Here is a 15,147-nt window from a genome sequence, read left to right on the forward strand (position 1 = left end):
AACTTTTTTTTTTCCAGACAGTCCCGTGTAGTGAATAAAGATGGGTGTGGCACAGAATATTAAATGTCTCTTCTGTGGGCTGAATCATTTGTGACATGGGGGATTAGGGTGGTGAATCTAATTCGTTCTTGATGTATTTTTGTTGTTTTGTTTATATCGTGTGCATGTGTGTGTGTGTGTCTTTGTCTCTGTCTCGTTTTGTCTGTCTGTCTGTCTCTCTCTCTCTCTCTCTCTCTCCCTCTCTGTGTGTGTCTCTGTTTCTCTCAATGATTATTTCAGGATTTATATGTAATTTAGTGTGTGTTTGTATTGATATGATGTGTATCGATGTTACATGCGTAAATATTTATTATATGATTTATCTGTACTTTGTTTTCTGTGTACTGTCCAAACCTTGGAGACGAACGACTGAAAAAAGGCACATTTCCACCCTGTCACATGTGCTTTAGCTAATGACAAAGTATCGCAAACCTCTTATTAGTTTATGTTGTTTCAATTCTGTTTTTTTTTTTTTTTTTGTTTGTTTGTTTTTGGTTGTTGTTTTTTTTGTTTGTTGTTGTTGTGTCTTTTTTTTTTGGGGGGGGGGGTTGTTTTTTGTTTGTTGTTGTTTTTTTGTTTTGTTTTTTGTTTTGGTTTGGTTTGGTTGTTTTTTTGTTGTTGTTGTTGTTGTTTTTTTTGGGGGGGATTGTTTTGTTTTTTTCCCTTTCTGTTCCATTTTATCTATTCTGCACCATTTTGTTCTGATTAGTACCAACTATGTCACCTGAGCTTTTCAGCGAATGACATTAAACATTCCAGTGTTCAGTGTGTTTTCTCTCTCTCTCTCTCAGTGAGTGCCCATCACTCCTTGTGAGTTTGTGTGTCCACGCGGTGCGTGCTTTCGTATGTGTGTGTGTACGTGTGTATGTCCGTATGTGTGTGTAAATGTGGGTGTACGTGCACATGCTTGTCTGTACACGGGTTGTGTGTTATTGCACATCCTTCAGTACATTAAAACATGTGTGCTCAGTAGACCCACATGCAGTATATGCTTTGTAGTGTGGAAAGGTAAATAATACGGTTTTGTTTGTTTTGTTTGTTCGTTTAGAATAATGCTACTCAAGTTTCGGTGTGTATCTTAGAGGTATATTACTTCACCGAAAGTTTGAGAGAGTGGTTTGGTGGGGTTATAATCTGACAGACGCATTACTGATTTTGTGTGTGTGTGTGTGTGTGTGTGTGCATTCGTGTGTGTGTGTTTATTAGGGGTTATGTTTGGGAAGGGGATAGTAGGTGGAGGCGGCAGAAAAGAAACACATGGACACGTAGGGGAGACACTCTCTCTCTCTCTCTCTCTCTCTCCCTCACGCACATACGCGCGCGCGCGCGCGCGCACACACACACACACACACACACACACACACACACGCCTCACTCGCATGACTTGTCTCGCTCCAGTCATTTCTCTCTCTCACACACTCACTCTCTCCAAATAGAAATAATTGGGGAAAAGAAAGATAGAGGTAAGGTAACAGACAGACAGATACAGACAGATGAACACACGCACGCACACACACACACACACACACACACACACACACCTCTCACTCGCATGACTTGTCTCGCTCCAGTCACTTCGTGGTGTGACCACACGAAGTGGGAGAAAGCATTACAAAGAGGGGGGGGGGGACGAACGAAAAGAAAATAACCATACGAATGAGTCACAACCAGCAGAAAGATAAGACCGCCAGAAGGAGCAGAAAGGTAAAGACCAACAGAACGAACAGAAAGAATAAAGACCACCGGAACAGGCAGAATGAGAAAGACCACCAGAAAGAGCGTAAAGATAAAGACCGCCAGGAGCAGCATAATGGTGAAGACAGTCAGTACCAGCAGGAAGACAAGGCCATCAGAAGCAGTGTTAATAAACGGAGGATTAAAAGTTGTCTCCCCGTCCAAACGATGTGTGCCTTGTTAGCAACAAACGAGCGCGGTACCGGCGTTGACATAAGAAACGCGAGGCTGGAGCCTGTAGAAAGATGGATGGGTCCTGTAGAAAGATGGATGGGTGGATGGATGGGTAAATAGATGTGTGTGTGTGTGTGTGTGTGTGTTTTCACTTTCTCAAGGAGGTGTTTCTGCGTTCGGACAAATCCATGTACGCTCCACAACATCTGCTCGGTAGATGCCCGACCAGCAGCGTAACCCAAACCGCTTTGTCAGGCCTTGAGTGCATGCATATATGTGTACCTATCAGAGTGGATATCTTCTACAGAATGTTGCCAGAAAACAACGCTCTTGCTGCTATGAGGTTTTTTTGTTTGTTTGTTTGTTGTTGGTTTTTTCAGTGCGCCAAGCGCGTGCTGCACACGGGGACTTCGGTTTATCGTTTCGTCCGAATAACTAGACGCTCAGTTTGATTTTCCAGTTAAACAGAGGAGAAAGGACGAGAGCGGGATTCGAACCCAGACCCTCACGGACTCTCTGTATTGGTTGATGAGCGCCTTGACCATTCTGCCTGCTTCTTTCCTCTCTGTGTGTGGCTTCCGATCTAATGTCGCCAAAAAAGGAAGTTTCGATTTTATCTCGTCTGGTCCGTCCAGTGAGGACATATCAGAAAGGTGGGTGGCTCGCTCTCCGCCAGTCCGTCTGGGGTGTGTCCGGTGTTTTTTGTGTGTGGCATCGGTTCCTGTCCCCCGCCACCAGGCAATCGTCCCCCCCCCCCCCTACCCCTCCATCGTTTAAAACTCCTTATCCCGATTCCTCTGAAGTTTCTGTCTGTGTTAATGGCCCCAAGATTGAACTACTGGGTGACTGGGCGTAGAGTGTGTGTTTGTTTTTGTTGTTGTTGGTTTGTTTGTTGTTGTTTTTGGGTTGTTGTTTTTTTTGTTGTTGTTGTTTTTTTCGATTTATAGTCTTTCGTACGTAGAGGATATAAGTAGGTCGGTAGTTTTGGTGGGGGCGGGAGAGAGGAGGACTGCATTGAGTAGATCGCCAGTGCAGTCCACACATTTGTTTTGTTTTTAAACCGGAACAGCTTTTCTTCTTGTTCTTCCTCGTCGTACTCAGTGTTGCCCTTTTTCTTGTTCTTCGTGTTAATAATCATCTCCTCCTCCTCCTCCTCCTACTACTACTATACTACTACTACTACTACTACTACTACCACCACCACCACTACTACTACGTCCTCTTCTTTTTTTTTCGTCCTCTGCATCCTTCCTTCCGTTTATGATCAGACTGCTTTGTTGAACGAATTTGTAAGCGAAACTCGGATAGTTGTTTATGCCAGAGCAGCTGTAGTAGGTATCTGTGTGTGAATGGTGGATATTCCGGGTCACGGACGTGTGTGGGTTCCCACTTGCCCATCGCGTTAATTGTGGAGGTTGTCAAGAAGTGTGCCCTTGTCTTGCAGTGCAAAAAGAAAGTGAGAAAGTTATCGTTCGTTTTCTAGTTCAGTCCCTGTATAATTCAGTGGACTCAGCAGTTTGTGACTTAGGAAGCCTTGTAAAACGTGGATTCGTCATGTGTTGGTTGTCGTCTCGTCTTCTGGTACATAGGACGTTGGGTTTGTTATGGTCGACGTTCTGTGGATAGATAATGATATAGTATAGCTCTTTTTTTTTTTCTTTTTTTTTTAAAGTTTAACTCGAGCAATTGTAGAGAGACCATCATGTGTCTAATTATCATCATCCTGTAAAAAGGAGGGTACTCTCTCTCTCTCTCTCTCTCTCTCTCTCTCTCTCTCTCTCTCTCTCTCTCACACACACACACACACACACACATATGACAGTCGTGTCCGACTTTCACAATCAGAACAGCGGAGGAGGCAACTGCTGTTCGGACTATCTGGGCAAGAATTTGATTTTAGGAGAGAGTGTCTTGCGCAAGTTACATCTAAATGCCAACTAGCCTCCATGCCTGGCGCACACACACGCACGCATGCACGCGCGCGCACACACACACACACACACACACACACACACACACACACACACACACACACACACACTATTTAATGAACACGAGTGAGAAAGAAGGCAAGGCAGAGAAAGGTAAGAATTGGCTAGGTAGGTGTTTAGGGTGAAGTGAGAAATACATGTATCTCTGACACAGGCTTCTCAACGAAGACTACCATAACCGATCAGTTTTATACTGTCATTGTTGATAGTGTGCTTTTTTGCCCCAAAATGTGGTACCTTCTTCTTAAAAGAAGAAAAGAAAAAAACATATATATATATATATATATATGTATTATTCGGATGCATTATGATGGTGATGCTGCTATGGAGGTTCATTTTGTTTGAACGACTTGTCAGTGTTGTACTCTCATACTATGTCCCGGCATCAGCTGGGTTTAGAAATACAGATACTGGTCAGGAAACTTGAGCTGCATTCCCAAAAGGCACATCCGTGAAGTGGATAACCATGGACAGTGTGGTCCCAGTCTTCCCAGTCGTTGTGCCCATAGCACACACACCATGGCTCTGGGCAGGAGCCGGCCACCAGTGATGGGGCTCGAACCCGCGTTCTTCCCGGTCGTCAGTCCGCGACGCTAACCACTTCGCCACGGCGGCTGGTCAGAGAAAGAATGCTGTTAGCGTACAAGCAGCTGCATGATCAATGTGTCCTGACCATATTGACTAAAACTAAAAGCCCGCTGACTAATGCCTGGTTAATCAGTAGTGTTGAGTTTCTGCATTAAGTCATGGTGTCTCCCCCCTCCCCTCCGGGCCCCCCATCTCATGGCACCTATTGTACAGTCCCAGAGTGCCTGAGCAGCGCGTTGGGTCAATGCGTAGGTCGGGGTTTTGCTTCTTTTTGTTGTTGTTTTCCTAGATTTTTTTTTAACGAACAGATAGGGCGTGAACGTGCATGGATTAGTCCGCACGCTTTGACACATCCTTGAAACAGAAAACGGTCATCCCCCTCACTGAGGGTTGCCTGCATGTGAGTGTAAATCTGACAGTCGTTATTGTGTGTGTGTGTGTGTTTGTGCGCGCGCGCGCGCGTGTGTGTGTGTGTGCATGCGTGCGCGTGTGTGTGTGAATGAAAAAGGTACATCGAACAACCCAGTAAGCGTCCTAAAACCTAACCTACGTGGCACCGAACCAACGAAAATTCTCCGCAGTGCAGCAGCAAGCAGCGACCGCAAAACAAAAGCAGAGACTCGAACCCCCGACCTCCGAACAGCTTGTGTGATTCTAACGGACCTAGCTTGATTCACTGTCACCCGCTCCCACCCCACCCCATCCACCCACCGACCCACTGGACCCCCAGAGTCGGCCTGCATACTGACATTGACTTCCCCGCACGACGACGACGACGAGTATTGATTCGTCGCCAGAACTTGTATCGGCGAGACAGCTGTCGTCGCCAGGGGGAAGGGACGGAGGGGGGAGAGTGGGGGGGTGAGGGTGGGGAGGCGGGGGGGGGGGAGGGAGGGAGGGTGGTCCACAGGGTGAGTCATCTTTTCTGGGAGGAGGGTGTGGATGTGGAGAGGGCAGAAGGAAGGATTGCGGCGATCTCGAGAGTTCCAGACTTTTTTTTTTTCTGTTTAGTGTCCTCTTTCCTTCCCATCCCTTTCTTCCTTTCTGTCCTCTCCCAGCGTCGTCTGGAAGGAGGAAAGCAGAGGAGATGCTGTGAGCTTGAGCTGAGCTTTCTTGAAGGCTTTTCCCTCGCCTCTTTCAGTGTGTGTGTGTGTGTGTGTGTGTGTGTGCGTGCGTGCGTGCGTGTGATTGCTCACCAATGGTTTTTTTTTCTTATTCTTTTATCCTCATTGCCGCCCCTCCTCCCCCCCCCCCCAAAAAAAAAGGAATAAATAAATAAACGAAAAAAAAGTCCATCCCACATAATTATGTAGTCTCTTACTGTCTCTGTTTCTTTGCTTCTCCAAAGCTAAATCGCGTATCTCTGTCTCTCACTGTCTGTGCTGTCTGTGAAAGTTGTGCGTTTCAGAAACCAAGTCCAAAGTCTCTGTCCTTCAAAGCTCCCTCCCTCCCCATTCTCTCTCTCTCCCTCATTCTCTCTCTCTCTCTCTCTCTCTCTCTCTCTCTCTCCTCATTCTCTCTCTCTCTCTCTCTCTCTCCCTCATTCTCTCTCTCTACCCTCTCTCTCTTTCTCCCCCCCCCCCTTCTCTGTTTCTCGTTTGGTTTGCAACGTGTGTGTGCCTCAATAGTTGTGAAAGCTTTCGCCTTTCTTCCGACATATATGTTTCTTCAATTTTATGTTTATCCTGTGTCCATGTGATCTTAGACTCTGTCGTCGTCTTTGTCATTGAAAAGTCTTCTGAAAGTTTTGTATCTTTGTCTGTCTGTCTGTCTCTCTCTCTCTCTCTCTCTGTCTCCACACTCCATCTTTCTAGTTAGCTGTCTCTCTCTCACTCACCCCATTCTCTCTCACTCTCTCTCTCTCTCTCTCTCTCTCTCTCTCTCTCTCTCTCTCTCTCTCTCTCTCTCTCTTTCTCTCCCCCAACCCCGCCCCCTCTTTCTCTGTCTCCCCACTCCATTTTTCTAGTTCGCTGTCTCTCTCACCCCCTTCTCTCTCACTCTGTGTCCCATCTCTCTCTCTCTCTCTCTCTCTCTCTCTCTCTCTCTCTCTCTCTCTCTCTCTCTCTGTGTGTGCCATATTCTTTCTCTGTCGCTTTCTGTCTGTCTGTCATCTGTCTGTCTCTGTCTCTCTCTCTCTCTCTCTCCCATATTCTTTCTCTGTCGCTCTCTGTATGTCTGTCTGTCTGTCTCTCGTCACTGACAAAAGTAAAGCCCACATTAATACATGAGAGGGGTCGGGAGGGGGGGGGGGGAGGTAGCAGTGGTGGTCGGAAAGTGCGTGACTGAAGCTCGACTGAATTAATCAGACAGCGAATGATGTGCGCATGAAGGCAACTCTCGGTTCTACCCAGATTGGCAGCCTGTCTGCAGTTACAAAGCGCGTAGAGCTTCGTCTTTGACCAAGGATAGGTGGTGTTTAAGTATCCATATCAGTCAGCCAATCATTCAGTGATCCCCTCTTATTTATCTGGATTTACAGTTAAAAGATTTTTTTTTTTTTTTATCAGGGATGACTGATCTTTATTTTGTTGTGTCTGTTGTGTTTCCTGTATTTGATTGTGTACATTCTTGATTGTTAATGATTCTGTGCTGACCGTTTGCTATTGTGTGTGTGTGTGCATTCTTAGTGGGTTTTCGCCTCGTGTTTTCTGTCATTATCTCTTTTTACGTATCGGGTTCATCGCCTTATATTTTCATATCTGCAGCTTGTTTGTTGCTGTCTTGGGCTTACTCTTCCATCCTGTTGATATATTTCATCTTCTTCCTCCGATGCCGAAAATGTCTAAGCGTTTGTGCGCACTCGTGTGCAGATCCAAACAATAATTGTTTTCTGTCTGCATGCAAGGGTGGGGGGTGTGGCAGACAGACAGACAGAGAGGATGCATAACATATCGCCATTATACTCCCACTCAGTCTGGTAAAGGGTAGGCAGGAAGGGTGGCCATTACATCTGTGGGTTAGGATTTCTGTCTGATGCTCTCATGAATATGGAGAAAGGCAATTTCGCGACGTCAGACATTATTCGTGGGGAGAAACACACAATCGCGCGCGCTCAAACGCACGCACATACACAGCCACAACCACACCACCATACCACCACCACCACACCACACACATATATACACATGCGCACGCACCACACCACACGCCCACACCACCTTACCACGCTACACACATACACACATGCGCACGCACCACACCACACGCCCACACTCACGCTCGTGTACGCGCACACGTTCACAGTCCACGCGCGTGCGCTCACAGACATGCGCACACGCACTCACCCACCCACACACACACACACACACGCACACACGCACGCACACAATAGAGAAACCCCGGCGCTGCTGTCTCTTCAGAGACCCCCCTCTGCCGCCACCACCACACCCCTCCCACCTCTCCTCCCGCCCCCCACTATACTACACTGTACCATCTTCGGCAACAGCAGCAGTTGTTAAGCTAGTTTTTCTTCTTTTTTGTGTTTGTTTTTGTCGGTTTTCCCCCCCTTTCCCTAATTTGAATGAATAATGAAACATGTAGTTTGAATTGGCCACCCGTACTGGAAACACTAACACGTTGTTTCCTTGTTTCTTTTCCTTTTTAAGTCTGTGTCAGTCTATGTCTGTTTATTTGTTTGTTTCTCTCTCTCTCTCTCTCTCTCTCTCTCTCTCTCTCTCTCTCTCTCTCTCTCTCTCTCTCTTCTGTCTCTCTCTCTCTCCCTCCCTCCCTCCCTCTGTGTGTATTACTAATTTCGAAGCAGTAATCATCAGTTGGAAACAGAAATATTGAGACGCAATGGCATTCCACGAGAGTTACAGTATTACAAAGTTTGTAACTGTTGTGGGCAAGAAATTATTCTTTTGTTGTGGTCTTTTACTCGAATAGGAGTGAAAGAATGATTTAAACTTGAAAAGCGCGCGCGCGCGCGTGTGTGTATGTGTGTGTGTGTGTGTGCATGGGTTAGCCCAGTAGAAGTCCAAACTGTTTTTAATTGTTCATGGTCCTCTGTGTGATGTGAGCCGCTGAAGTGTGGCGAGTTGTGTTTTGGTGAGGGGGGCTTGTGTGTGACGCGTGTATGTGTGTGTGTGTGTGTGTGTGTGACGTGTGTGTGTGCGCGCGCGCGCCTTTATCGATTGGTAGATTGGGAATGGAGCCGCTCACAGCTCTGTCACTGTCCCATATCTCTCTCTCTTTCTCTGTGTGTGTGTGTGTGTGTGTGGTGTGTGGACTAAAAAAGGTCGATCTCAGTCTGTCTGTCTGTCTCTCTCTCTGTCTCTGTCTCTGTCTCTCTCTCTCTCTCTCTCTCTCTCTCTCTCTCTCTGTTTGTGTGTGGTATAGACGAAAAAAGGTCGGTCTCATCGTGACTGTCTGTCTGTCTCTCCCTCCCTCCCTCTCTCTCTCTCGCTCTCGCTCTTCTCTCTCACTGTCTCTTTATTGATAATCTCCCACTATCTCTCTGTCTCTGAACATCTACCCGCCTCTGTCTGTCTCTGTCTCTGTCACGCTCTCATTCTCTCTCAGTCACCCTCGCTTTCTCTCATGCTCTCACACACACATACACATGCTCTGTCTGTCTCTCTCTCTCTCTCTCTCTCTCTCTCTCTCTCTCTCTCTCTCTCTCTCTCTCTCTCTCTTAGTCTTTCTCTATCTCCCTCCCTCCCACCCCTCTCTCTCTGGAAATACAGAAAGAGATGAGTGTGGGGGTGGTTTAGTGGTTTGCCCTCCACCATCCACATCTGACAAGTTTTGATTTTTGAACTTCATTTCAGAAAATAAAGTAGTTTGTCTTTGGCACTCATCATTGAAACTGTTCATCCAGTCTGTCTCAGTCTCTCTCTGTCTGTCTCCCCCACCATTTCCTCTCTCTCTCTCCCACCCACCCTCTCTGTGTCTCATCTTTTTATCCCCATCTCTCTCTCACCCTTCCTCTCTTCCTTCCACCTACCGTCCCTCAAACACACACACACATACACACACACACACACACACACACACACACACACACACACACACACACACACACACACACACACACACATATACAACACACACTGAGGTCGTCAGATTGATCAGCAGATGACTACACCCACACAATACATTTTTGATTACTCTGTGTGTGTGTGTGTGTGTGTGTGTGTGAGTGTGTCAGGGTGGTTAAGGTACATAGCTTTTAGGGCACACACATCAGGCAAGATCTTCATTGTTCATGGGCTGCAACTCCCACGTTCACTTGTATGTGTTTTTACGTGTATGACTGTTTTTAACCTGCCATGCAGGCAGCCATACTCCGTTTTCAGGGGTGTGCATGCTGGGTATTTTCTTGTTTCCATAAACCACCGAACTCTGAGATGGGTTACAGGATTTTTAACGTGTGGTATTTGATCTTGTATACACATGAAGGGGGTTCAGGCACAAGCAGGTCTGCACATATGTTGACCTGGGAGATCGGAAAAATCTCCACCCTTTACCCACCAGGCACCGTTACCGAGATTCAAACCCAGGACCCTCATATTGAAAGTCCAATGCTTTAACCACTCGGCTATTGCGCCCGTCATTAAGGCAGGGTAAAGTCAGCTGTAATCATATTGTTTCCTGCTGAATTAGAGCACAGGTAACGGTGATTATTTTTATTGCTTTTTTATGGATTTTCCCTTCCCCTGTCCCTGTGTTGCCATGGAAACATATGACATTACTGATTAGGATTAGTGAACAATGTGTGTTTGCATACATATGTGTTTGTATGTTTGTTTCTGTTTGAGAGTGAGAGAGAGACAAGGACAGTTTATTGAATTCTCTAGAAAGAGAGAGAGAGAGTGTGTGTGTGTGTGTTTCCATTTGAGAGTGAGAGAGAGAGAGATGGACAAGGACAGTTTATTGAGAGAGAGAGAGAGACTGACAGACAAAGAATTTGTGTGTGATGTGTGTGTGTGTGTGTGATTTATCGCCCCCACCCTGACTTTTTTTTCTCTCTGTCGCAACCAAATACAAGCACCCAGACCACACCTGGAGGGGAGAGGGGAATCAAAATCATGGTCCACATGAAGGACCCGAACCCCTGGACACTTGCTTCCTAGTCAGGTGCATCACCTCTTGGTCACCGCTTTGCTCTGGATAAACCGTAATTCTCAGTTTTCTAATGTCAAAATGAAATAACGTAGTGGGAAGTTGGTGCACCCATTGCCTTTCTGTTTGTTGGCTTTTATTTTTAATCCCCGACATGATCCTTTCATGTGAAATGTTGCAATGATGGTCCTGGTGAAATTGGAACGTTAGTCCCCAATCCCCCCACCCCCATACACACACATACCCTGACTTTCATGATGACAGCAAAGTTGAATCTTACACTTTCAAATGTGTTTGTGAATGAATGTGTGTTTGTGTGAGATCCCTGTTCACTAGAACTGTAGAAGTGTTATTAGATGGTGTGTGTGTGTGTGTGTGTGTGTGTGTGTGTGTGTGTGTGACAGTGTTGTAAAATGTGTCTGAAAGTGAGTGAATGCATCTGGTTCTCTCTCTTTCTCTGCGCCTCTTTCCCTGTCCTTTTTTTTCTCTCTCTCACTCTCTCTCTCTCTCTCTCTCTCTCTCTCTCTCTCTCTCTCTCTCTCTCTCACAGACTCTCTTTCTCTCTCTCTCTCTCACACACACACACACACACACACACACACACACACACAATCGTACATATTTGATTTATTTTCTAGCATTTTTTCTCCTGTTTTTTTTGTTTTTTGTTTTGTTTTGTTTTTGTTTTTTGCTCTTCTATTCTTCCACTCTTTCTTCCATCCTAGCTTGCATTTGGATATTTGTGGCTTTTATGTTATTGTAGTGTGTTTGTACATGTTTATGTATGTCTGTATATTTGTAAGTGTGTATACCATACATATATCTACATATCGATATGCCTACATGTCATATGTATGTATATATATATATATATATATATATATCTGTCTATCTATCTATCTATCTATCTATCTATCTCTATATATATATATGTGTGTGTGTGTGCGTGTGCGTGTGAGTTTTTAGACAGATAGACCTCTAGATATTTCTGTGTACCAGTCTATCTATTTTTATTTATTTATCTTTATTGTGTGTGAGTGTCTGTTTTTGTGTGTATTTTTTTTTCATATCTTGTTTTTCTTTAAGATTACAATCCAGAGAATGAGTGGTTGATGTCCTAAAGATATTCTGCCCTTCCAATACATGTGTCACATTCCATGCTGTCTGTCGGTTATTGCTGTATCAAATTTGCAGTTTATTTGCATTGTGAGTGTGGAATACATTGGAGAATTTTTTTAACACACACACACACACACACACACACACCATGCATTCCATCACAACAAATTCTAGCTTTTTTATGTTGTGCAAGTACAAATACATTCCTGCCAAAGTTGACTCGTACCCATATTCTAGTTTTTGTAGCCGTTTAACTTCTAAGGCTTGGAAAATGAAAGGTAGTAGAGTGAAAGTGAAATCCCTCATTGTCAAACGCTTTCACATGATTCAGAGCTTTTTAAGTCCACAGGATGTCTGCCCTCCCCCCAGGTCATAAACAGTGAGCGTGACTAAATCGTAAATCTGACCAGTCACCATTGGGTGGAAAGGCCTTCTGGTGGAAGAAGTTGATTTTTAAGTAGAAGTATGAATCAAAATAAAATGCCAGTGCTGATGAACTTGAAGTAATACAAGTTTTTTTGGTTCTTCTTTTGACATGAGGATTATGCGACTTTGTCCCCATTTTCTCTCTCTCTCTCTGTTTGGAGATAGAATCAAAGTAAATGTTTGCTGGGGAGGCATGATAAAGCCAAGGCAAATGTTTGCATGAGATAAACATGTTTGAGCTACCGATTATAAGAGGTAAACACGTTTTAAACACTGATTGATACTCTGTTTTTTCTCTCGTTATTGTGTGAGGAATCTGATTGTCTGAGAGCTTGACACACAGAACTTGCGTTGTGAATTTTATCGCTGCTGACTGTTAAAAAAAAGGGTGGGTGACTCAACAGCGGTTTGTCTGGATTGTGTTGCGCAGGTTCAAGAACCGACAGCCCAGGCCGCTGGGAGGTAACCGCAGCATCTCAGAGGACAGCATTTTCTCCCCTGACCCACAGCGGGAACCTAATCTGCAGGCCCTGAAGAAAGCGGCCGTCTCCGAGGAGAGCCTGCCCAAGTCAGCCTTCCAGGTGGGTGGATGGCACTGTTGACGCATGCATGGACAGACATGTGGACACCTTCGCATTTATATCCACACGTGTGTAAGCTCGCATGCACACAGACAAACGCATGCACAGACGCATACGCAGACAGACACACACACACATGTGGACACTCACACACACACACACACACACACACACACACACACACACACACATGTTTCACACTTTTTTCCCCATCTAAACTCACTTTAGTGGACAAAAGTTAAATCAATGACCAACCAACACACACATCCACACACACATGCATGCACACACATGTGACATGCACAAGCTCACATGCGCACTTGGGTTTTCAATATTTGTTTGGTGGTGGTGGTTTTCCAGTTTTCTGTGACTGCTTTCTGTTGGACACGCACTTCCTTCTTTCTTTATTCTCTTTCTCTTCTCCCTTCCTCAGTTCCCCCCTCCCTCAGCTCTCTCTTCTCTTTCCATCTTTCTCTTCTCCCCATCCCCCTCTCTTCTCTTTGTGTCTGTCTCTGTCTCATTTTCTCTCTCTGCCAATTCCTGGTTATCTGTGTCGGTCCCTCCCAATACTTTTTTGGCCCTTTTGTTTTACAATGTATTGAAGAGGATGGAAATGTTATCAGGGCTCCCACTTTTCCGCAGATTCACAAATTTCTGCGAAAAATAAAAATGAAATTTAGCGGAAAATAATTTTTCAGCGAAAAAACTGAGTAGCACTGGTTTGCATCAGTGCTTTTTTTTTTTTTTTTATCCCTGTAGACGCAAGATTGGAGGTGCTCTGTGACTTGTAGGTTTATGATAATTGCAATAAAGTGCTTTTAATGTGCAATTTGTATCAGATTGCACCATTTTGATTGTTTTTTTATTTTTTCTTGAGGAGCATGCCTCTGGACCCCCGTAGAATTTCAGAGCTTTTTGATTTTTGGCATTGGAGCCCTTGTTATGCTTGGGGTTGCAATTTTTGTAAGTTAATTTGTATTTAAAGAGATCTTGCAAACAAGGAAAAAAACCAACAGTGCAATGTCTGAATGGTAGAACAATTGACATGCTGTATAGTTTCATCAGCACAGATTTGATGACACTTTGCTGAGTAACCACATGTGTGACAAACATTATATTGGAAAATCCAGACAGATTGCCTCCGTATATTTGTGAATCATCAAACTACTTAATATATTCCCATTATAACGATATGGTCATGTACGTGCACACACGCATGCACACACACATATCCATTCCTACACTGGTATGGGGTTACAAATTAGTTGTTTTTTTTAATGCGAAGGACACTGGCCTCAGAGTTTAAGCATCACAGTCTTCATTCTGGATCGATCAGACCCATTCACACCCATAATGTTGTTACACACACACACACACACACACACACACACACACACACACACACACACACTCACACATTATATATGTGTGGGTGTATACTAGATAAAAAAGGGCAATCTCCAGCAGTGTCAAAACTACCGCACCATCAGCCTGATTAGTCATCCCAGCAAAGTCATGTTGAAGATCCTGCTTAACAGACTGAAACCACAAGCAGAAAACATCATTGCTGAAGAACAGGCAGGTTTCAGACCAGGAAGGAGCACAACTGAACAAATCTTCAACTTGAGGTTGCTATGTGAGAGGTACCATCAACACCAACAAGACCTCTACCATGTCTTCATTGATTTTAAGAAGGCATTTGACAGGGTCTGGCATGCAGCTTTGTGGGCTACCATGAATCTGTACAACATCAACGCCAACCTGATCAGACTGATACAGCACCTCTATGACAAAGCCACCAGCGCCGTCTACCTCAACAATAGCATCGGGGACTGGTTCAGAACCACAGTCGGAGTGAGACAAGGCTGTCTACTCTCCCCAACACTCTTCAACATCTTCTTAGAAAGAATAATGACTGACGCACTGGAAGAGCATGTAGGAACAGTCAGCATAGGCGGCAGAACAATCACAAACCTACGTTTTGCCGACGACATTGATGGACTGGCTGGAAAAGAAGAAGAACTGGCAAGCCTGGTCAAACATCTAGACAAAGCCTCCACATCGTATGGAATGCAAATCAGTGCGGAGAAAACCAAACTGATGACTAACAACACCAACGGCATCAGCATTGACATCAAAGTCAACGACGAAAAGCTTAAAACAGTCCACAGCTTCAAATATCTGGGAGCAATCGTGTCAGATGAAGGATCTAAACCAGAAGTACTCTCGAGAATTGCCCAAACAACAACGGCACTCAACAAGCTGAACACCATCTGGAACAACAAAAACATCGCTCTCAGCTCAAAAATCAGACTGATGCGTTCCCTGGTTATATCAATATTGCTCTACGCCTGCGAGACTTGGACCCTGACTGCAGACATCGAGAGAAGAATCCAAGCTGTCGAGATGAGATGCTTTCGTAGACTACTTGG

At 44.9% G+C, this 15,147-nt stretch overlaps 1 protein-coding gene across 4 annotated transcripts in view; it reads left to right on the top strand.

The window, feature by feature from the left end:
* The window catches only part of LOC143298994 (uncharacterized), a 96,470-nt gene that overhangs the window by 65,465 nt on the left and 15,858 nt on the right, over positions 1 to 15,147 (top strand). For all 4 annotated transcript variants that reach the window (XM_076612053.1, XM_076612054.1, XM_076612055.1 and 1 more), the window contains one exon: positions 12,565 to 12,715. In XM_076612053.1, coding sequence (XP_076468168.1) covers positions 12,565 to 12,715 — 151 coding nt within the window. The remainder of the gene's footprint in view (positions 1 to 12,564; positions 12,716 to 15,147) is intronic.

This window comes from Babylonia areolata, chromosome 24, assembly GCF_041734735.1.
Source record: "Babylonia areolata isolate BAREFJ2019XMU chromosome 24, ASM4173473v1, whole genome shotgun sequence".
Taxonomy (NCBI): domain Eukaryota; kingdom Metazoa; phylum Mollusca; class Gastropoda; order Neogastropoda; family Buccinidae; genus Babylonia; species Babylonia areolata.